This window comes from Gallus gallus, chromosome 7 (assembly GCF_016699485.2).
Source record: "Gallus gallus isolate bGalGal1 chromosome 7, bGalGal1.mat.broiler.GRCg7b, whole genome shotgun sequence".
NCBI classification, from domain to species: Eukaryota; Metazoa; Chordata; class Aves; order Galliformes; family Phasianidae; genus Gallus; species Gallus gallus.
The window spans coordinates 11,016,252-11,039,814 of NC_052538.1; the positions used below are offsets into that span (position 1 = coordinate 11,016,252).

General features: G+C 38.9%; 1 protein-coding gene and 1 long non-coding RNA gene across 10 annotated transcripts; one reads left to right on the forward strand and one right to left on the reverse strand.

The window, feature by feature from the left end:
- Positions 1 to 273: 273 nt before the first annotated feature.
- LOC121113390 lies at positions 274 to 4,651 on the reverse strand. The gene is made up of 2 exons (XR_005861485.2): positions 4,607 to 4,651; positions 274 to 3,543 (listed from the first exon to the last, which is right to left on the reverse strand). It is a non-coding gene; the product is annotated as an uncharacterized LOC121113390 (long non-coding RNA).
- On the forward strand, positions 1,770 to 23,225 carry CFLAR (CASP8 and FADD like apoptosis regulator). Of its 9 annotated transcripts, none has more exons than NR_171282.1 (12): positions 1,770 to 2,205; positions 6,887 to 7,318; positions 8,146 to 8,251; positions 9,396 to 9,531; positions 9,696 to 9,793; positions 10,858 to 10,903; positions 11,651 to 11,700; positions 12,795 to 12,870; positions 17,354 to 17,864; positions 18,611 to 18,992; positions 20,153 to 20,216; positions 21,284 to 23,212. NR_171282.1 is itself a non-coding variant. In NM_001202462.4 (10 exons), exons 2-10 carry the CDS (start codon positions 7,023 to 7,025, stop codon positions 18,771 to 18,773), a joined length of 1,482 nt encoding a protein of 493 aa, NP_001189391.2. In that variant the 5' UTR covers positions 1,793 to 2,205; positions 6,887 to 7,022; the 3' UTR covers positions 18,774 to 21,254. The 9 variants fall into 9 exon arrangements, 4 of the variants coding, with proteins under 4 accessions (NP_001189391.2, XP_046799539.1, XP_040559358.1 ...); XR_006939792.1 differs by having other exon boundaries at positions 1,793 to 2,553; positions 21,284 to 23,225; XR_006939793.1 differs by having other exon boundaries at positions 1,793 to 2,205; positions 6,913 to 7,318; positions 21,284 to 23,225.
- The last annotated feature ends 338 nt before the right edge of the window (positions 23,226 to 23,563 follow it).

Below are 23,563 nucleotides of genomic sequence, written 5' to 3' on the forward strand. Positions count from 1 at the left end.
CACTTTTTGGATGCCCAGGGAGAGGAAACATAGTAAAAAAGGGCCTTTTGGCAGTGTCTCCTTTGCAGAGCTAGGAATTAGCACTGGCTGGATAGCCTATTTTAAATGCCGCCAGTAAGGAAAGAAAAGGCAGTTATACTGTCTAAGTTTTCAATTCAGACAATAGGGTAACTGTATCACTAAAAAAGAAAAGCAAAACTGATAAATGTTACATACCAGTAGACAGTTATATAGTGTGCATCCACTGTGAATAAAGCAGAAAGTTTCTTGAGGTAGCTATGTCACATATCGCAGGTTTATTAAAATAAAATTGAAGCTCCTATCTTAAAGGCTTAAAAGTACCTTATATATATATATTTACATAACATTTTTAAATGGAATTACAATAGGGCTTTATTTTTAGAGCCAGTAAGCATCGGTTGATGTGAGAGGGCAGCTGTAGTGTTCAGTGGAGCTTTGCATCTCTGCATGACATTGCTCAAAGCTCTGTTCATAGTGCACAAATTATTTTTTGCCTAAAGTCTTCTTCAAACATCTCTACGCAGATCAATCAGTCTGTCATCGAGCAAATGAAGAACATACTGTGTGAAGTCCACTGCACCAAGTATTTCCATGCTGTCCCTTAGGTACCCCCAGAAAGCATACACATTTGCAAAAGCTAATACTCACTTTTCTCCCCCTCTATGTGGGCCTAAGACTAAACGGTGTAAGATTTCTTCTGATCAACAACCTAAAATTCAGTTAACTATTAAGAGCCAGCATTACATGTGCTATCGGTGAATCTTAGCTTAAGATGCACATTTCTCATTTCAGCTGTTCTCATGCTGTGTGTGCTGACACAGCTTTCCACTGCCTCCCAGCCACACATTGCATAATGCTTTGGGAAACTAAGCAATAGTCGCTCTCGGTTTTAGTTTCTTGTTGGTAAAGCTTGTTTTCATACTGTTCTATAGGTTCACTTTTTATCGGTCTCTGTTCTGTACTGAATGCTTCAGAGTCTGAAGAGAGGCTGCTGCAAGTTGTGTGGGATGAGTCTTTTCAAACATTAGTCCTGCTGCTTCACTATTACAAACGAGTTAACCTTTGAAGGTCCCTTCCAACTCAACTGATTCTACTCTCTGATTTTCAGCAGCTGAAGAGATACATTCTTCTTTTCCTATCACTAGCAGATGGATGCAGGTTTAGAAGTTATGGTAAGCACGTTTTCAGAACGCGTAACATCAGTGTGCTGCTTAGCTTAATTGGGCAAAAAGATTGTAGAATACAAAGATACAAACTAACGTGTTCCTCTATACCTTTTTTTAAGGGATCATTTGGTTTATCGAGAGTTTATCAATAGAGGACCATGATTTTACATAAGTATGTTAGGCGTATCAGCTGTCATGCTGCACTAGCATCAGTAAACTTCCTGAATTTATGACTCACCGTGGGATCATTCAGTGATATAACAGCTAGGCAGCACTTCAGCCTCAGCCCTTAGCTGCTGCCTTAACTTACCATGAATGTATTTTGTCAACATTGTGGAATATAAAAATATTGTACACAGACAACTCCTATAATAGATACGAAATACAAGTCTTTATCCTAATACTAAGCTTTCCTGAGAGTGGAGTCCTACCTGCCAGCCTCACGGACGAAGAGCCGCGAAGGTAAATCTTCACGGCCGGAATATCCGCGTCAGACACGGCGCACACGCAGCGTGAGGCGCCGGCAGCCATCCGCGCGCAGCGGCCGGCGGGAGGCGCCGCGCCCTTTCACACGGCAGCGTCCTTTCCTACAGCGCCGCCATCTTGACGGACGGGGTGTGCGGAATTGCGCAGCTCGGTTCCTTCTGGTGAAGGGTGTGACCGAGCCAGCAGCGCAGTCCTTGCCTTGCCTCGCTCCAAAATACCCGATGGCCAAAGTCACGATAAACCGTAAGGGCTGACGTACTTGGCGCGGCAGAGAATAACGGAGAGTAAGGCAACCAAAAGCACTGCCCTCGACCCTCAGCGAGAGGGATCTCGACCTTGCACAGCGACTGCTGCTATCCACGCGCGGGGGCGGCTGAGGTCTCCCGTAGCCTTGGGAAGCATGAGGGAAAAGCATTTAAGCCGTGCTCTGAAACACAGAAGGGCGTCCCTCGCCGCCCTGCTCGAAGCCCCGCCCGTTCCCATGCCGGAGCTGGCCACGCTGCTGTAGACGAGACCTTCGCGGCGCGCTTGGGTGCGTTATACCTCCCGCTCTTCCTTTCCCCGTGCCCTCCTTTCCGCACACCCTGCGCGCTTAAGGCAGGCGCCGCCGCGCTGCGGGAGCGGACCGTCCCGCGCCCCGGCCCGGCTGTCCGGGAGCGGGCCGAGCCGGGTGTGGGGCGCTCGGCCACCCGTGCTCCCGGGGGGACGGGAAACCCGGCACTGCCTTCTCGGCAGGGTTTGCCTTGGAGATGGGGAGAGTCCTTTCGCTTCGTTTTTTGCATCTGTGATTTAAAGTCTGCATAAACTCCCTGGAGTAAAGCCAATGATGAAGAAGACTGGGATACTTGCCATCTTTAAATGGCAGTTTTCGTGATCGCTGGTAACGTACATGGAAAGTTAGTCAAGCCTGGCAGAGGAATAAGAAGCGTGAAAGGTCCTTTCTGAGATTTCTGTTTTCCCTGCTCGTTCTTTCACAGGGAAATTTCAAAGCCGGAGAGCACGCTGAGTAATTTCCAAGGCTGAACAAAGCTAGATTGCAGATTTGAAACGTAGGGGCTTCCGCATGAGCTCATCACGGAAGGAAACAAAGAGCATTTTCCAAATAACTATGGCACCGATGGTAGATCCTGTTTTCGCTGCCGCGGAGACGGTTACAAAACGTTAAAGAAACACGCTGTCTGAAGTTACAGGCTTGCTTAGACCTAGTTTAGAGTGCGAAATGTTTCTTTATCTCTTTTGAAAGGCTTCCTTAACGCGAGGCTTGAGATCTGCCCGTAGCCTGATGAGCACAGCACGCTGTTTGCTTTGCTAATCACACCGACAGTTGAACGTAGCAGCCATGGGAGCAAAGGTGGTGTTCAATAGCAGCGTAAAATCGTTTGAACCTTGTACAGACGTAGCAGCCTCAGCTTGTTAATGCCGGCAGGGGGTTACCATAGCCTTGCGTGTCCTTGTGTGTGAACTTGTAGTATGTTGTTACTTGCTGCATAAAAGAAAAACATCCTTGATTTTGGCTCTATGCTGCATGGACTGTGCACAGCATGAAAAAGCTCAAAAATAGGACTATGATGAAGTTTAATAGCATCAGAGAAGCTGATTAACATGGTGGTGGGTTTCTGTCTGCTTGTCTAGCTTGGAATGGAAATAACTTGTGCTTTAAGGAGTAAATATGTTTGCTTATACTCTCAGATGTTTATTCTAAAAAAAAAAAAAACCCAGAAAGTCTTCTGAACCTTGTTGGCCTAGTCACAAGTCAGCCTAGCCTTAGGCAAATAGAGTTGTCAGAAAGGTAGTTTCCCATGCAGTAGGCCAGAAATTAACCAGTAGGTGTCAACTCAGCTTTAAAATCTTACGTTTCGTTCAGGGAAGCCTGAAAGTTGAGGAAGACCAGAAATTAGCATTCAGGTGCACTTTGATGTAATCCTCCTTGAGGTTTTTCTCTCAGCCCTTTTAGGGGACAGGAGGACCGATGAGTCCTAGAATTGATGGTTTTATTTCTGGAGATACTAGAAGTATTAGAAGAGCCCTTTTACTGAGAAAATCTGGAGTGATAGTGAACTAATTTAGTCAGACTTACAGACAGCTGCCTCCCCCATGACTTGTTTTCCCTTACTGTGCCTGGGGGTTTCCTATTCCTTTTAACAAAAGGAAGGAAATTTATTTTTGTGCTCTGTGTAGGCTAGTGTTTTTCATTTACTACTCCCAGTGTGACCTTTCAGTATCGGTGGTGATGTTAGGCTTGAGCTATTTGAAATGATTAACCATCTTCCTGTCCCAGCAGCTTTGTACTGAAACATTTATTTATTTAGCACTGCACAGAAAAATGTTCAGTATTTTGTTGTGGCAACTCTGGCAAATCATATGTCCACAAGGGCACGCAACCTGCTGGGGCAGCTTTACCTCTGATGACTATGAACTTTTATCTTCCGCGTTGAGAAGATATACTGTTTTTTTCTCACCTCATGTTTTTGGATATAAAGATAAAAACGCTGTTTCAGATACCGAAGCTCTTCATGTTGCTCTTAGTCATTGCCTACTGAGAGCCCTCAGGGTGGGAGTGCTATTAAGTCATAAGCTTGATTTCCTCTACTGCTTTTGAAAATCCTGTCTGTAAGTACCTGAGGGGTGCTTTCCTGTGGGGGCATTTTCTGCCTCCCCCTTCTGGAGTAAATTCCATCTCACAAATACTTGATGCTAGTTTGGAAATCAGAAGTTAACAGCAAAAATGCTTTTCCCCTGATAGAACACTGCACAATACAGATTACAGTTCATGGGAGTGGAATTCCTGCTTACGGAAGGCCTGAAAACTTTCTTATCTTACATGTAATGCTATAATGGGACAATAATAGCAGGGTAGCAAAGTCCTTAGCTACAGCAAATGAGAACAAGCCCAAACATAGCAGCCACAGAAACGCAGGGAAGGAACCGCTTACCTTTGGAAGGCCTCAGATAGGCAGGGATCTCCAGCCAGAGATGCCTTCACCTCCACTGCCAACCCTTAAATGAGGTCTGGGAAGGGGTGGATCCTCACTCCATCCCTTCCGGTCACTCAGGTGCATTGCATTGCGTGCACCTGAGCTCCCTTGGGTTGGCCCTGCCTTCCACCAGGTGCTCAATCACTGCTTCAGGCCTGGACTTAGCATTTCCACTACAACTGTGCTTCTCCAATTATACCAAGCAGATCCTTGTGTGAAACAGCACGTTCAAAAGTGCACTCATTTTTTCTACAGAGTTTGTTTTTGTTGGAAACACTTTAATTACTTTTCAGCTTGTTCTTAAATGATGTGATGCAAAGAAGAATACCGTGCCTGTCTCTTTTGGGTTCTGAAGAACAGAACTGTGTCTGAGGATGTGGTGCTTTACCTGTTTCTGTGCTGTAGCAGTAGTACCATAATCATGCATTTCTCTACATGTGTTGAAAGCATGTGACATGTGATACATGTCGAACTGACTGTTTAGGAGACTGATAAGCAAAGGTTATCCACAGCCTTGTTACTGTCAGCTGCTTAAGTGGCCTTGATGACATTTTGAGTATTGCAAATACATTTGGTCTCATTTGCGTGGTGGTATAGAAGTGTAGGAGTTTTTAAAAGTGAGTAATACTTGGGTCTTCTAATGTGGTGATCTGATGGTATTTTACAACAGAAACTTCTGTTTTGCTTCTGAAGGTGGCACCTTGGGGTCATAGCAGCTGCTTGTGTTAAAATCCCCTGGTGGTTTAGACATGTTACCAGAAATATGGTTTTTGTTGGTTTTTGTTTTGTTTTGTTTTTTGTTCTTTAAATAGTGATGTCTTTTCCTGCTATTCTGTCTGTCATAAAGTGGAGGAAAAATCCACTGCAGTCTTTGACTCCATAGAAAATACAGCTCACAAGGGTAGATGTAGATAAAAAGAGACTTTGCTGTAGGAACTTAAATTTGATTTGCTCTTTTAGTGAGAAGTAGAACTTAGCCTATGGTTTATTCTGATCCTACTCTTACACGTCCTCTGTGTAAAGTCAGTTAGGTGTATAGAATTATTTTTTCATTCAAACAGCTCTGAAATGATAATTGATTTTAAAAAAGCTTTTAGATGAGTTCACCTTATCTGCTTAATGCACAGAGATAGCATGTGATGTTGAATGTGACTTCCAGGGCTGAAACTGATTTAAAAAAATGTTATCTTGGTCTTACAGTCTGACTATATGTCTTTGATGCTCTACTGGGCTTTGTTTTACTGTGTGGTTTATGCAAAACCATATGCAGTGTATTAACTGAACTAAGATTAGGCTAAGATTTATCTTCAGATTGTTCATTTCATCTTTCTCAGTGTACGTAATGGGGATCAGAGAGGGACAGAAAGAATTTCCGTAATGTCAACGGAAATTGATCATAGCACTGTAGTTACTTTGTTAATCGTGAGGGTTTTTTTCTTTCTAGTTCTGAATTTTTATTTCAGTTTTCTTGGGTATCACGTGAAGAAAGAGGTGGTCTCTGGCTTATCTGTGCCTTCAGAGTTAACCACCTGACATACTGAAGGTTGGAATTTTTTCTTTGAGTGGTTCTTTGACCTTATTGAGCGCGGAGAGCGTGGGGGAGGAACCCTTCAAACCCTGGTAACTCATTCAGAGTGGAATCACTTAAAGTAGTACTAGTAAATAAGGCAATCTACGTGTTCCCGAATTTGAAGGTAACTAATGTGTAAAAATATTACGTTGTTTTTTTTTTTTAACTTTGAAATGCATACCCGATAAGTGTTTCTATATGTGGTTTGTTGTTGTTTTCATTGTTTTGTCTACGTGTGGTTACCACTTAACTCTCAAAATGCTTCCTTTAAAATGTCTTGAGACATTTGGGCAGGAGACTGAGCAGTAGATTGCTGGAAAGAGATCGGGGCTTTAGACTTCAATTGCAGTGTAGCTGATCTCTCATTACCAGAAACCCTTGAAATACAGTCTTATCATCAGCGAGCTGATGAATCTTGTTTCACTTCCTATGGAATTCACAGACTTGTATTAAGGTAATTTTACTTTAAAAGAACTTCCATTTTTTCCTGATTAGTATGACCTACCAAGTACTTCTTGTTCTGTAATGAACATCTGGGAGAACCCCTTGAGAACAGGAGGTCCATGTAAACTAAGTTGGCATTTTAGTTATAAGTGAGGTATGACAAATAGGAGGGTTAACTGTGATCTTGTGCAGTAGATTTAGAACCTTTTATTCCTCTTCCACAGAATTACTTACTTCAAAATGCATATAGTTACAGCTGAACACCAGAGACGTGCTGTAGCAGATATGGAGTTCATGTCATGTTGGCCTCCTGTTTAAAAGAAGGAAGGCTAGCAGTTTTAAAGGGACAGCGAGAAAGTGATGACCAAGTGCCAAGTACCAGCTGTCCTTATTCACCAGATTGAAGAAGAATTGGATAAAGAAGAAGTTGATATGATGGTTTTCCTGTGCCGAGACCTTGCTCCTGACTTGGCTACTGCTGGCCTTAGAGAGCTTTTGGGGGCTTTGAATGAAAGAGATAAACTGTCTCTTCTTGGTTTGTCTGAGCTGTTGTACAGAGTTAAGAGGTTTGATTTGCTGAGGAGGATCTTGAAGACTGAGAAGACAACAGTGGAAGCTAACCTTACTAGGAATCCCAGACTCGTCCCTGATTACAGGTATCTATTTTAGAAAGCTACTGTATTTTCTTCAAAATATGTGTTTTTGCACTTTTTTTGTTTGTTTAATTTGTCTTGAGAGTGAAAGAAAAGCAGAAAAGGACATCATATAAGAGTAATAGTGAAAAGACTGTCAAGTTTAATCCCTAAAATAAACCTTAGTAACTTCTTGACAGTCAGGGCATTGGAAGCATCTTTCTTTAAAGAGTTTGTTTATCTTAATTTATGAAAACTGTGATGACTGTGTAGTTCTATAGTTCTATATTAGCAGATAGAAATGACGCTTTATGGAAGTGTCATTATTAGATGTATTGTCTTTTCTAGCTTGCTTTGGGCACGTAGCCTCATCATAGCTTTTCTCAGGTGACCTGTCCCTTACTGCTCTCTTCCCTTTAGCTTAAAGAAGCTTAAATTAAGAGGATATAGTGATCTTCCCTAAAGGATTTCAGAAAGAAATACATACAATCATAAGGAAGATTTTCCTGTGGTGACATCTCACTGAAATAAAAATCCTGTCACTACTAGGTTAAAAGTCAAAGGTGTGTTATATTGTCTTGTATTCTCTCAATCTCTACTGAAATATTAAGGAGACTACTTCTCCAGCAGTCAGTCTGAAGTAACACAGGTGCTGACAAGCATGATGAGGTATTTTGTAATTGGATACTGGAGCAGAGTAGTTTTGAGTGTGTTTGTTGTTGGTTTTTTTTCCATGTTGTTGAACTGGGAATGCTATGTTAAGACTGGAATGTGGGAGAAATTGGGTAGTTGAACAAGGGTAGGATCTTGTTAAAAACCAGTCCTTTAGAAATGTCTCAATTTTATTTCAGGGTACTAATGGTAGAGATCAGTGAGAATCTGGAAAAAGATGAAGTGAGTTCTCTTGTTTTTCTACTCCGAGATTTTGCTCCTCGAATGAAAATGGCAAAAGATAAGGTAATACCTTTTTTCTCATCTTTTCCTCTAGAGCAAAGAGACTAAAGTAAAAAGGGAGGTAGCTAGAAGGAGAAGAGGTTGTACCACAATGGATTGCGAGGCAGGAGTAGGGAGAAGTCAAGTGTGAAAGGAGAAGTGGCTTGTATTTCATTCTTTTGTTGACGTTCCTGTTTTTAATGCAAGAAAAGCTAAAGAAACAGTTGGAGGGAACTCTGAATAGTTCCTGTAGTGAATGGGGCTAGCATGAATCTCACGGGCAGAAGACACAAAGTAAAAGCTTTATTCACTGTTATTGATCTGAAAATTCACATCTGTGGGATCTCAAATCATTGACAGTATTAAACATGTTTTGATGTACAAGATCACTTTTTGTGTTTGTGCTCTTCCATTTACAAAATAATAGAGTTTTCTTAATAATGTCATTCTTTGTATATTTGCAATCTGAATATTTGTTCCAAGTGCTAAAGAAAGTGAAGACTGAGAAAGCTTGACTGCTGTGCACACAGAGCACAGAAAGCTTCTTTTGAATCTTTAATTTCAACCAAAGGAAGAGGGAAATCCTGCAAATTCCCTAAAGCTTTTCTTATCTACTGCTTTGTGGTGTGTGAAGTGACATTTCATGTGGCTGGCTATGTAGTAACAAAGAAATGCAAGGCTGTTTCCTCAAAACCTTTGAATTGTTTTTAAGTCTATTACTTCATAATAATAATAATGATGATGATGATGCTAGGAACTCTTTAGTATTTTCCAGATAATCTCTTCTTAGCGTTTCGGCAATAACATGCCTAGTTCCTGAAAATACAACCTTTACCACCTGCACATACTATTTTGAGTCTATTTTTTAGTGATAGAGAACAAATGACTGATATGTATTAGGACTTGAGAGAACAGCATGAAGCTATGTTGATGAAGATTCAGGCTACGTGTTAGGAAAAGGTTGTTAACTGGATGGTGGTTGGGCACTGGCACACACTCTGCAGGGCAGTGGTCACGGCACCAGCTGCCAGAGTTCATGAAGCGTTTGAACAATGCTTTCAGAAATATGGTCTGGGTTCTTTTGAGTGGGCTTGTGTGGAGCCAGAAATTGGACTCAGGAACCTGGGATATTCTATGATAACAATTTGGTTTTCTGTTGCTGTTACAGAGTTTTCTACGTCTAATTATTGAACTGGAAAAGCTGAATTTGGTGGCTCCAAATCAACTGGATTTGATAGAAAACTGTTTCCGAAATATTCACAGGATAGACCTAATTAAGAAGATTGAGAAGTATAAGCAAGAAGGTAAAATTCTTTTGTACTGCTTAGTTTTAATTGTAAGGGCTAGATGCAGTCTTACTAAAGACAAAATTACAAGTCAGAGTGTTTGCATGCTCCAAGGAATTGGTCTTTTCAAACAGGTCCTATATCATAACGTATTTCTCTGTGTGTTTCTGTTCAATTTTCAGCTTTCATATCCTCCGTTCATTCTCAGCCTGTGTATGTAAATGCCCTTCAGGCATCTCTCCCTAATCTCAGTCTGATTGATCCTCCTTACAATTCAGGGGTAAGTATATAATAACTCAGACAGATCCTTTATATCTAAATATTACAAGAAATTGAAAGATGATTCATTTTTGCAAAGCCTAAGGAATGAGAAATGGCTAGTAACAAGAATACTGTTTGGGTTATATTGATTCCTGTTACATACTATGTCTAAGGCCTGATAGAAATTTTCTGGCAGTCAGATCTCCTTTCAGTAGCTTCTATGATATATATATATATATATATATTCTTAATTAATAGGAAAAAAATACAAAATCCTTTCTCTTAAAAGTTTTTTTCTACTACTCCGGGGAGTAAAAGGTTTTGTTTTGAGTGTTCTTTGCAAAACAGCGTTCTTCTTAGTATTTGTGGACTTTGCAGAAGCCAGGGAAAGTAGCTTTTAAACTTAAGAAGCACAAAGTTGTGGCTCACTTCAGCTGTTTTCTTTGCTTGTGCTTATTTTAATCTGATTTTAACCAAAGTTTCTCAATACATCAAAAGTCACCCACTCAGTTACTTCCAGTCAAACCCTATTGTGTGCAGTGTTGTTTATGTTTGACTTAGGTCTGATGTTGTAATAGTATTGACCTTTCTTGAAGTCTTTCATGTTTTCTGATATGTATTTAATAAATATCTATCAAGCTTACATACAAAACACCATTGATCCAATTTGCTCTTACGAACAAAGCAACAGCTTTGTTTTCCAGACTACTAATGGGAAAGAATTTGCACTGACTTTCCATATTGTGATATTATTACTTTAGTTTCCTTTTGAATTTTATGAAAGTTTCTACTTCATATAAGTAACAAAACTTGTATTGTTAGAGGGACTTTTATTTGTTTTACTACCATAGGAAATAAGCTTTCCTTTGCTGTTCTTGGAAAAATGATAACAAGTTTTTGGGGAGGAAAGAATTTCTCCCCTTTTTTTTAATTATTGTTTTAAAATTGTAAGTAGCAGATAAGTTTGAATCCAAAAGATGTAATCCTTTTGTTGAAGAAATATTATCACATGGTATCTTGAAAGCATGATTACTAGTTTTGAAAGAGAAAGGGAAAATAGACTCTTCTTCATTTTTGTTTCAGAACATGAACAAAGAAAAATCACAAAATGGAGAAATATTCTTTCAAGGTAAGAATATTTTACCTAATCTTTGCTGTCCAAAGATTAGCTGGTTTAGAGATGTACAATGAATTTCATTTATTAAAAGAACAGTTTTTTATGGCTGTGTTTATGGCTAAGCCAGTTAATGTCACCAGGAGCAGAGAGTATTTGGTACCTCTGAAAACTTAGCCTTGTCTTATTATTTGTTTTGCTTGTGTTGCCAGATCTTAAAACTTCCTTGGAATTGCTGGTGCTTTCCAGTTAGACAACTTTTAAACAGAATAAATATTAATAAAGTTGTGGGAGAGGTTGACTAGCCAGCTCTGGAGGGCAGCGTAGTGCATCTGTTCCCATTAACTCTTGACTAAGAAGTTTTTGCATCAATTTAATTGTGGACCCTCTGTCCAATGAGTAACAGGTTCTCACCATGTGTGCTGTATTCTTTTTGGGAACTAACAATACTTCTCAAATATGATGGTTTTAAAGAGGCTAGTTGACTGAATTCTGTCAGAGTAGGGAAGAGATTGTTTTTATTGCTTATTGTTGTGTTGTTTTCCTTTTCTAGGAATAAGTAATGTAGAGTGCAATCCAAATAATGTTTTAGTGTTAATGTTTTAGTTGTTTTTCTACTTCAGCATCATACATAGGAACAAGGAGGACTAGATGAGGGAGAACTTGACCAGACTATTTAGGTTTTTTTTAACCTGTTTTGCTGTCAAAGAAATAGCACCAATACCTACACACTGAGATTACTTCCGTATGTTTTATCCACAGAAGAACCAGTCCACGTGTCCATTCAAGAATCTGGACCAGCCTCACATAAGGTAAGTGCTTTAGCATTTATGATGCTTGTATGCATGTAAGTTTAAAAAAAACAACCAGTAGATATTTGCCTTAGTTTTCCCTAGGTTTTGTTTTAACATTTCCTTTAACTGCATACAACAAGAACTGTATGTACATTCACAGCTTCATTGGCAATAGATTCTGTGAATTGCTCTGTGCAGTTTTAATGTAAAATATTTGCTGCTTATATGCAAGCAGTAGTGTGCAAAAAGCATGTATGACGTGCACATGTGAGCAGTAGCTAAGTAAAACCCTGTTGAAAATCAAACCTCTTGCATCTTCATTAGAAGTGACAGGGCTTCTTCGTGTGCAGTAAGTTTTGTTCCTTAGTTCTTTTTCATCCTCCTTACTCTCCAGGCAGGAGAAATGCTAATACACATCATTTGTGTAGTAGTGGTATGAATTAACAGAGCTAGACAACAGTACAGCAGTTATATGTGTCACAAACAGGGAATTACCTGTAGCAAATTCACTGTTAGCTCATTAAAGGAGAAAGGGACTGTGCAGAGTCATTGCAGATTACTGAATGAAGGGGCTTTACACTGTTGTACTAAATAAGGAAGCGAATGTTGTCTTGATAAGCAGTGTCTACTGCATCCCTACAAATCACAGAAGTTATCTACATATGTTATGTTGACAGTGTGAAACTTAAAGTTCCCAACATCATGTTAGCAGTAACACTTCAGGAAAAAATATGTAGAAGTACTGTGGAAGAATCATTGCACTCCTAGGTGAGGTCTTCAAAAAGCCTCCCTACCCTGTCTCCACTCTCAAACTTCCTCTCATTCCTGGTCCAGTTTTAGTTTATGGATCGTTAATGTAATCAGATAGAAAAACAGAAGATGAAAGTTAAGGCCATACAGGAAATGGGGAAAAAAAAAATCATGAATCCATGTCTCCTGAAGTTCTGTTACGTAGGTAAAAACGTTTTGAATTCCAGTAGATGTGCTTCTACTAGTTACTGTATGGAAAAGCAACAGAATATGATTGAAAGGTCTAAAGTGATTAAATTGGACAAAAGAATCAAGTTTATAAGCTAAGAGAATGACATAACACTTTGGCATTTATCTTCCAGTTTCCTCAGGTGTACAGAATGCAAAGTCAGCCTTTAGGAGTATGCCTGATTATAGACTGTGTTGGTTATGACACAGGTAAGTCTCTGGAAATTAAAGTTCCCTTTCTTGTTATTCTCAAATAATTTGAACATTAAGAATGTGATGCATATTTTCCAACCAAACTAGAGTCATGTTGTCTTATTCAGCTTTTCTATCAATCAGTTCATTGTCTAAAGAAAGGAGCTGGGAGGCTCAACTGGGACTCTGAGTGAAAGAGCTTAAAAGGGGATGGGCTGATGTCAGGGGGAAGGAAATTACATCCAGACAGACCAACAGTACTTTTGCTACGGCTGCACAGCAGATTATTGGCAGAGATGGTATAGAAGATGTCTGCCACCATTCCATAGAAATGAATCCGTTGCAGACTGGAAGTGTAATAATATTGGACACTACTGATTTTGAATAGCTGATGGTCCTTTGTTAATAATTCTCCTAGTCCAAGTTGCATGTTATGCAGTTTAACTGAACTATCATAATAAAAGAAAAAATACATCTAGAATTCAAAGTAATCAGTACAGTGGTTAAAACGTGAATTTTTCTGATCTCCTTATCAAAAAGGAGAATCCAAAAATAAGGTCTTTAAATAAGCAAAAAACCAAACCCACAAAAAACAACCCCATCCTTCCTACCACCCCAAAAAAATTCATTGGAACACGAGGCTAAAATTAAAATAGAATGCTTGCAGCCAATTTTATTAGGCTAGGAGATATAGGAGAAGACAACCAGTTAGATACCTCTTTTCTTTCTTAGAGGGACCATTAGCAGACAGATCAACTATAATTATTGATGCAGTTGGTGAAGAGAAGCGGATGCAGCACACAGACTCAAAGTAAAACCTTGCTGTCTGCTTGGTAATATTTTAGGGAAATGATATAAAACAATACAGTTTGCCACTTGGGTACAAGAAACTAGAACTAATTCAGGATCCTGCCAGGTGTGGATGAAGGATGAGGGAAAACACTGAACTCACATGCAACTGGAAAGCTTGCTGGGACAGGCAGAAAGTTTATGAACTACCTTTGTAGCAAAATTGAATAAATAATTTTTAAAAAGCCCCTAAGAATGCAATTTCTGTGTATACAAACTAAGTTCTTCAATCTAATGTACTTCACTTCTACTCTCAAAGAGCATTATGCCAACTTTCCCCCAAGATAACAAAGCCTGCCAAGAAGTGAAGGACAGGGTCAGGATGAGGGCTTTTGAGACTCTAAACAAAGAAGTAAATTCTGCTCTCTGAGGAGGCCTTCTTCTTCATTTCTCCTTTCTTCTCTCTTTTACGGTGGCTTTAGTGAACAAACTGACTTTTTGATGCAAGAAACTTATTATTCATCTGGAAGGCACTGAGGTATAGTCTGGTCCAATACCAAAAGAATTACTTAAGAGTTCTGTTTCTTTAAAGCAAATGGAAAAAGTGTTGCTTGAGAAGTGTCAGTATAGGGAGCTGAAGAAAACATGAGGTTTAAAAATTGTCTTGTTTACAAATGTACCTCTTCAGATTTTGTTGTAATAGAATGTGAGCATGTGTTGACCTGAGTTATTAAAGAGGAATATTTTGCTATTGCAGGCCTGAGTTCTTTAAATGAAGTATAAAAGCAGAGAGGGCACATATGCTTCAGAAAATACATAGTAAAGAAGGAAATACTATGTCAGTTCACAATCAGAGGTACATAAATTTAGATCTACTCATCATTTGAAGGCACAGATCTTTTTTAACTGGCAACATAGTCCCCTTGATATGGTAATCACAATGAAATACAAATATATACACAAAACTTTTAATGTGCTGTTCCTGTGCTCTTGTGAGCACTTCAGTATTTGCACAAGAACAGGAAATATAAATAAGAAAATCATGCTGATTTGAAAGGACAAAAATGGATTACGTGTTCAGCAGATTTACCTGCAAATCATGGGTTTTCTGCTGTTGCGCCAAAATTACCCAAAACAAGCCTTACTGTGCCTCTGTCTGCATTCATCTGTATAGAACACAGAAGGAATTAAACTGTGTTTGTCTCAGATTTTTAAAGATGACAGCATTAAAACAAGCATTTTAACATGATAGAAAGCAAGACTTGCACTGACGTAGATTACTGTTTAGGAGAGGTGCAGGGCATATGACATTGTTTCAGGGTATGCTTTAGAAACGTGCTGACTACTTGAGAGTTCTCATGCCGCACTACTTATGAAGTCTGGAAATACCAAAGAGAAAGAAAAAGACGAGGAAGTTAGGAATTATATCTGTGGCATGCCTTCCAGTCTGCAGCTATCCCAAGATTTAATGAGGAAGCTGAACCAATGATAAATGCTATAAGATCAAGTATTGCAACAATTTAAAATGCTCGGTAGAAACAATGTGAATTCACCAAATGCTGATAAAGTCCAAACTGAAGTTGCTCTCATTGTTATTCAAACAGTCATTGGCTGCTCATGACTTTTCCATTTCCATTGGGAAGTCAGGTTTTATCCTTGTGTTGTAAACAGGGAGAGAGAAGGGTAATTTTTTTTTTTTGTTACTGAAAGAAGGAAACTCCTTATAAGCCAGTGGTGGTTTGTTGGGGAATTATTGCTGATCTAGGGCTGCTTCATGGAATCTCTTGTTTTGTCTTGCCTTGAAGTGAAAATGCTGTAGCTCAAACTTCTGATCCATTTTTAAGCAGTAGTATCAACTCCGACAGTTCAGGTTTATTACTTTTAATTGTGACAGTGTGTGTGTGTATGGTCTAAGGTGCTACCAAGGTTTGTATCTTAGTTTACACACACGCTAGTGAGATGAAGAAGTTAAAAGAGCTCTCCCCTTGCTGTAACTGTCATTTTGCATATGCACTACTGCCCTCTAATGGATGAAGTGCTTCATCAAGTATCTAACTTCTTGAATGGTACTGAGTTACTCCTGGGTAAAAATATCTTTTGAATTGATCATGTCTTCCAGCTGACTTTTCAGAGCACATTTTATTGTCTAAAATAAAGGATATTTTCCTTTCTACTTACAAACAAGCAAGTCTAGAATGTTTTTGGAGTATTGTACAAAATCTAATCAAACTAAATGGACTGGAGCAGAACCTTATACATAGCTCCTATTCATCACCTCGCTATAGTGCGGAGTGTATTTCTACCCTGTATTTTGTTGATTAAATTTATTAAATCTGTTTTCACTATGTGCTTTTTGAGGGGAATAGTGTGCTAGTGCAACTCCTGCTTTGCTGCTGGTTGCCTCTGAAATTAGCTTTTGCTAATTTGGGGTTGTGAGGCTTCTGAAGTGGTGGACCACCTAGCTTCTTAGGGCCATGAGGCATTTTAGATTGAACTGGTACTTGTTACATTCTGTCACAGTTATGAGAAACTGCATGTGGGCAATTGTACAGTTAATAAGTATACAGATGTTATACAGTATACAGAGAAGTTAGGCTGGTAAGATTACCACATTAGAAAAAATAATCAGATATAAATTAAAGGTACTCACCGGTGTTGCAGGCTCACAAAAACTCCACAGGAAGCAATCTCCAGGATGAGATCCTTCCTCAGTGGCCGTCAGCCCTTAAATGGGGTCTAGGAGAGGTGCAGCCAGGCTCCACCCCTTCTGGTCACACAGCTGAATTGCCTTCACCTGTGCTCCTGCAGCTGACTCAGTGCTCGCCTCAGGTGACCAATCAGAGGCTCAGGCTGTAATTTAGCAGTTCCCATACAGCAGTGTATGTATGATTTCTACAAAAAATACAATGCTTCAGTTATAATTTGTAGTAATCTTCTGGTTCTCTGAATGCTTAAAGACATTTGAACTTAACCGACATGGATCTATATTAATAAAAATCCCAAGTAGTTTTTCAGAGCATAGCATGCTTTCCTGCAGCAAAAGTTAACACAGGTAAAACAGATACGCATAGGCTGTCTACAGTTTTAATTTTTAGGATATTGTTTAGCGTTTTATTTCTGAAAATGCCATTTTGTCATCTGGCTTGTCACAGTTCTCCACCTGGAGCTCATCACTTTTAAGTCCATTTTATATAATGGTAAGCATAACTGACTGCAGTAGATTCACTATTGACTGGTGAAAGCAAGTCTCTATTGAATTATGTACTTCTCTAATAAACATTCAGAGTAATTTTGAAAAGTTAAATAGTTGAAACAGACTTCCCTTGCTATCAAGCACATTCCTTTTCATATCAAGAATCTTTTGTGTGAAGCATTTTCTAATGTCCTCTTGCCTGATATTTTAAGTCCTAGAAGCTTGGGATCCTGGTTCTAAATGAAAGCACGCTGAAGTCTGTGGAATTAGGAAAAAAATTGCATGCTACAAAATAATGCCTTTGTCAGGAAGTGCATAAATCGTATTGAAAGACAGTATACATATAGGATGTAAGTCGGGTAGTGTTTGATCAACACTGAGTACTCTTGATTTTTTTTAATTACTGTGATGGAATAAACACCCTATTTCTAGTAATGAAATATAAATTCTGTAATCCTTAAAGATGGTTTAGACTGAGTCTTGGGGTACTGTGACTTAATTACATCTTTCTTTTTTCAGATATGTTGGAAGAGACCTTCAGAGGCTTAGACTATGAAGTTCATTGTCACAAGCACTTAAATGTGACCACCATGAATGAAACATTGATTAAAGTTGCAAGGTTACAGAAGCACAGGAGTTGTGACAGCTTCATTTGTATATTGGTCAGCCGTGGAAATGCTCAGAGCATCTTCTGTACGGACACCATCTCTACTGGATTCCCTTTGGAGCAAATAAAGAAATACTTTATGGCAGATTCATGTCCTGAACTCCGAGGAAAACCAAAGCTTTTCTTTATTCAGAGCTACATTGTGCCAGAAGATGAGCAAGAATATACTAGTCTGGAAATAGATGGAAATGATAAGAAAATCATCTCTAGAGCAAAAACGCCCTTGAAAGACACTATTCCTCAAGTAGCAGATATCTTTTGGAGTCATAGCAAGGTGGATGTGTCTACACTAGAAAAATCTCCAAGACCATCCTCATATTATCTGCGTTGTTTGGCTGAGCTACTCCGCAATCCTCATAAAAGGTGAATGAAAATCAGGAGAAATGAACCTTTTTTCTAGGACAGCCTACAGTCTTAGAGAAAGAGTTGTGCTAAATTTCATCCTTTCTGGTCCTGAGAAGTGCCTTCATGCTATGTCATAAGTTAAAGGACAAGCATATCTGGTCCTGGAACAATGTCGCAGGAAGGCAGTCTAGAGTGAGAGTGAAGCTTCAGATTCCAGAGGGTAAAATAAGTGCATTATGGCACTGGGATTTGTAGAGTAAAAAGGGAAGAACCTGGGTGTAATCTATATCAGTGCTATAGAGTTGAGGGCTTTAGACAGGATTTGAAATCATTCTTCTCCAACTTATGAAGTATATACTTGGCTTCCTGTCAAATTGAAGATTGCCTCTTAAATTATTAATTCTTGCAAATAAAATGTCTGAGTTTACTCAGGGGGAAAAAAAGCTGATCTACAAGAGCTAACAAGTGTTTTGCAGCGTAGTTGTGGGTTAATATTTGGTACTTTTCACAAACCCTGAATCTTGTAAAGAAAGCACAGATCATCGTTTTGTTAAAATCAATATCACAACAGTGATTTGGGATGTAATGAATTTATCTACAGAATGGATATTCAGCTTTGGTTTTTAAAGGCATAACTTCTGCAATAAGGGCTGAAATTTGAAACGTTCTCCTCACTGAGCCTACAGTTATCTTCCATCTTGTGGATTCTTAAGTAGCATCTTGCTTCTTTGTCTAATAAAAAGCTTTTACTTCTGTTGCTGCAGGAAACTCTCTATATTAGATATCCATACGGAACTGAACAGAAGAGTCTATGAATGGAATAAGACAACTGACCCAAGCCAGCAGTACTCACTTCTGCTCCAGCACACACTGAGGAAAACACTTATTCTTTCTCCAGTTAACTGCTATTGGAAAGGACATGTCTGAAGTAGCTAATGAGGAGTGCTTCCTCTGACTCAGTTTCTACCACACTTTTACTTTAGACATTATTACTGCACATGTGCCTAGTGCTTCCAAACCCACATGTTTTGAAGCATTTTAGGTTGTTTAGGCACTATAGATTTTTAACATGAAAGACTGAAAGCCTGGATGGTAACAGCAGCTGTTGTATAGAACGGCAACAGATCTTACAAGCAAGTGCAACAGGTAAACAGTGTGGAAAGAGCTCTAAAATGTACGGTTGTTGGATGCTCCAGGGTTCTGTTTTTATTGTTTGGTTGTTTCTATTTTAGCGTTCTTGATATCAGTGCACTGAAGTAGGCTTTTGTTGCTTAAAACAAAGACAGGCCAGAGCAAATCATTGAAATTTAGTGTGCAAACCGTTTAAATTCACTGGGTACTTTCTCACCACTTAAAACATGTCAGGAGAAGATGCTTACTCAGCATACCTCCATGCAATTAAGCAAAACAAAAGTAAGAGAGGGATGGTCTTTTTAAATAATCTGTCTTGTGTATTGGAAGTTCTAATTCACCCAGAACCCTGTATTGTCAGTACTATCCATAGCACACGAGGATTGTATGCTAATAAATCAATCTGACATGTTTTGTTCTGTGTTCACCACTGATACAAAAATGCCTCTATGTGTGGCAGGGCTTTGTAGTAGTCTGTGCAGGTTAGAAAAATGAATAGTGGGATTTTGGCAGGTGTTCCAGGGATGCTGAAACGCAATTCACTGTGTGGTACCAGGCAAAGTATAAGTACGCTGTTTAACACATTTGAACCAAAACATAACAACCACTGCTTCTTAAGACCAAGTAAAATTATTCCAACACCCTCCCACATACACCTCTTTTGATCATGGAAAAGGTTTTATCAGTTTATTAACTGATCTTGTTTTGTTTTGTTTTGAATTGCTCTAATCTATCAAGAAAAGGCAGTGGTGAAAGTTGTTTCCTCCAATAGAACATATGCTTAATACAAAAAGTTCGGCTGACCTACTTGTTATGTAACAGTATAACCTGGATGGCTTATATTGAAATTTATTGATGAGTTTATAGCATTCGCTTCCCTCCTTACATAGTCTACTTGCAAAATTTTAGTGCTACTATAGTTTCCTGATCAGGAAAAAATGCTTTTTCATTTCTCAATATTATGTTGTACTTCGAGATGTTGGATTGACATCATTTTTGATAATCCCATGTTTTATTTTTTCTTTTAAAACAATCTTCTTGTATATTAATTCAGAAAAATAGCAAATGAGTTTTCAAGTAGCTTCTATAATTGAAAGTAAAGTCACATTTATCTGGTGTAGTAGGTGTCTAACTCCATTAAGCTCACAGAAGTCCTTCCTTGTCACGTGGTATAGGTCCAGTTTCTTCCTGGCTTGAGAGGTTCCTAAACTGCTGATTGAGGAGAAACCCACTGAACAGGTTTTACCTTAAAGTCTTTCTTTAGCCATCTATATGTGATGTTAAGATCACAAGATGTATTTATTTATATTAATATACACTTTTGTATAATATATATAAAATACATTTTATATCATTACACTGAAGTCTTCAGTTGTTATGTCTTTTTAATTCTGTAAACTTTAAAATTTTGGTTTTTGTATCCTTTTTTTGTGTTGATTGTAGAAAGTAAAATACACGATTGTGATGAAGAATGTTTGCACAAATTGGAAAAATATTTTGCATATTACAGACCTATGTATAACATACTTCTAACTTTCCACTTAATAAGGTAGTTTCCCTTTAAAGATAAGTATATGAAAACTTTTCAATAGCTTTGAATTGAAAAACATGACCCCTAATTGTATCTTAAGTTAGGGGTACATGTATTGTCTGTGTTACTGTAATTTAAGTAGATCCAGGTATAAGAAGACAAAGATAGTAAAAAGTTGTTCTCTGTAAGCATTAATGTAGAAAATACGAAATCCAATTTCATTATGTTATAGGTCTGGAAATAAATGCATTTATAGTTTTGAGTGGGAAGGTCAATTCTTCCTTTCAGTTCCTACTTTATAAGAAAGGGCCTGTTAAACTGGCTCTTTTCATACACTAATTCCATACTGCTTCTGTCTTAAATGATAGCTTGTCTTTAAAAAATATGTTCTGATGTATTTCACGCACAAAAGTAGAAAACTTTAGCGCTTTGCATCAACAGAAGGGTCTATATTGTATGTGATAGTTAATAAAAATAGCCTTCACTTTTATCTCTGAATATTTCATAACTGACTAGCTTATAATAAAATAAAGCACAAGTGTAATTTTGAAATTACGTAAGAAATTAGAGAAGGATTATAAAATGACAAATTTGGAGCCTTACTAGTTCCTATTGCGACTGGTAAGGGAAGCAAATGGTGTGGCAAAAAATATAGACTCTTCTGTGGCTGTGTAAATCAGGTTTGATTCGTAATTGTCATATGTAAGTATGTGATACTAATAAATGTTATTCCCTTCACAAATTAACTTCATTATTCTCCCATTTTCCTTACTAGCTTTTACATGTGATGAGTACTTCTGCTGCCATATAGCCACCAAATGCAGGGAAAATGGAACCAAAAGGAGGCAGAGGGATGAGGGAAAGAAATACTGAAAATTCAAGCAGAAATGAAAAGAGGAGTGGTAGGGATAACCAAGAGAAGAACACATAAGGAAAAGAAGATACGGAGGAGATGTACAACATCAGTATTGGAAGGAGAAAGGAGAAAAGGTAGAGAGGAAGTAAGAATAACAGTGAATATTATTAAAAGCTCTGAAAACTTTTTTTTTCTTTTTTTGAGTGATGCTAAGTCCAACTAATTAGTAAAATATTAGCAATAGGATATATTCTGTTTCTGAGGAGTTTGTGACATGGGTTTGTGTTGAAGGTTGAGGTGTATTCTGTGCTGCAGTGTCCCCATTCTTAGGAAATAAAGGAAGAAGCGCTGTTTTGAAAAGAGTGGAGATGCCTGTAAATAACCCTTGTAGTAAAGAAAGGAAAGAAGTTGCTTTGTGTTTGTCTTCTTACATCAGAATTGATCACAGTCCTCTAATAAGCAAGCTGTTTTGGGGACATGTCCTGTGTTGTGCAGCATTCATGGGCATCAGATACTGGATTTCTACCCTGAAGTCTTGACCCTCAGCAGATTCTTAACCCACACTAGTACGTACTCATTCTGTAGTCATTCATCTAAGCAGCATTTATTGTCTTCACTTCTCCTTCAAGAGTCAAGAGCGAGTAATTGTTTTCCTGGACTAACGTGCAGGAATTTTGCAGTGGCGGAAGTTGTCTGTAACCTCTCCAGTAGATTTTTGTGCCCCTCCATATATGTGGCAGGGAGTTTTTTTCTTGCTGCATTGTCCATCTAAAATTTGAGTCTGGAAATTGAATGGATGCTGGGCCTAGGTGACATCAAGCCCTACATGCATTTCAGATGGTCCAGCTGAATTCCATTCAGCAGCTAAAAGAAAAGAGGGAGAACAATTCTGGATCCATCCTAACTGTGTTAGCATAGGAACATAGAAAGTGGGAGGTGCCGGTGAAATTTAATGGGCTGCCAAAACATGTAGTTTTCTGAACCTGCTGTTGAACAAGGATAAGCAAGCTATATCTCCTCTGCTTCTGCATTGTTCCTGCCAGAGCAAGGCTGTTGGACTTACGGCTCCATGGCATAGTTTCAGTTCTGGTTTCTGAGAGCTGAAAAACAAATGTAGTGTACTTCTGTATGTGTTGTATATATGGAATGGGAAAAAGAATTGTCAAATATATGATATATATGATATATATGATGCTTTCCCATTGGCTCAGAAGATGTAACCCTGAAGCGGGAGATTCTTTGGTGTTCTACTCCAGTCTTGAGTAGCATTATTTTTCTGATCTTTAAATCCAGTTTACTTTATACCATTACATATTTGTGTTCTAATTACAATCAACGCTAACCCATGACTCAGAAAAAGTTGCATTGAAGAGGAACTTTACAGTGCTCACAGTTGAAGATGCACTACTCTGTCTGATACCCCTTCAGCTCTGCATGAGAAGTAACAGTGACTCCCATTACGTATGTTGGAGTCAGAAAATCTTTATATGATGCTTCCTGAGAATTTTTTTGTGATACGCACAGCTTTTAATTTCTGACATGCAGCATGACGTTGCTGAGAAGATGCTTTGGGGGATGATGTGCAGTCTGTCTGCTGCGTACGTGATTATGTTCCATTTAAGCTGTATCTTCTGTGCTGAATTATTTGACAGCTTGTCTCTGTAGCTATTACTGAAGAATGTTCTCAGTTTCTGTGTTAGTCAAAAAGAAGTTGAAAGTACTTCTGGACATTTTCAGGATTGTGTCTCTATGTGTGTGCTTTATTTTTTCACTTGTGTCACTCTGAGAGTGTATTTTCAGTTTTTAATTTATATAAAAAATGGCCAAATAAATGCGATTTCAGTCATTGCCGTCGGTAAAATCCATGTGATCTGTCGCTCTCCCTTCAGCCCAGAATACCTCTTGGAATTCTTGGCCAACGGCTCTCTTAGACCTTTAGTGCTTGCTAAAGGAGGCTGTGGAGTTACCACGGTTCTGTAGAAACGAATTGAGAGCGTGACAGCCAGAGAACCTGTTCGTTTCAGAGAGAATTCAGCCCCTGGCTGTGTGCTGGGTAGCAGTACGCGCACGAAGGGCTCATCCCGGAGGTGCGGAGTGGCACCACGTTCCGTAGGAGGGTGCGCTGTGCAGGGGGCGCTCCCCGTCCTCCCGGCAGCAAAGGACCGGAGGGACGGCCGCGCGTAAAAGCTACATAGAAGT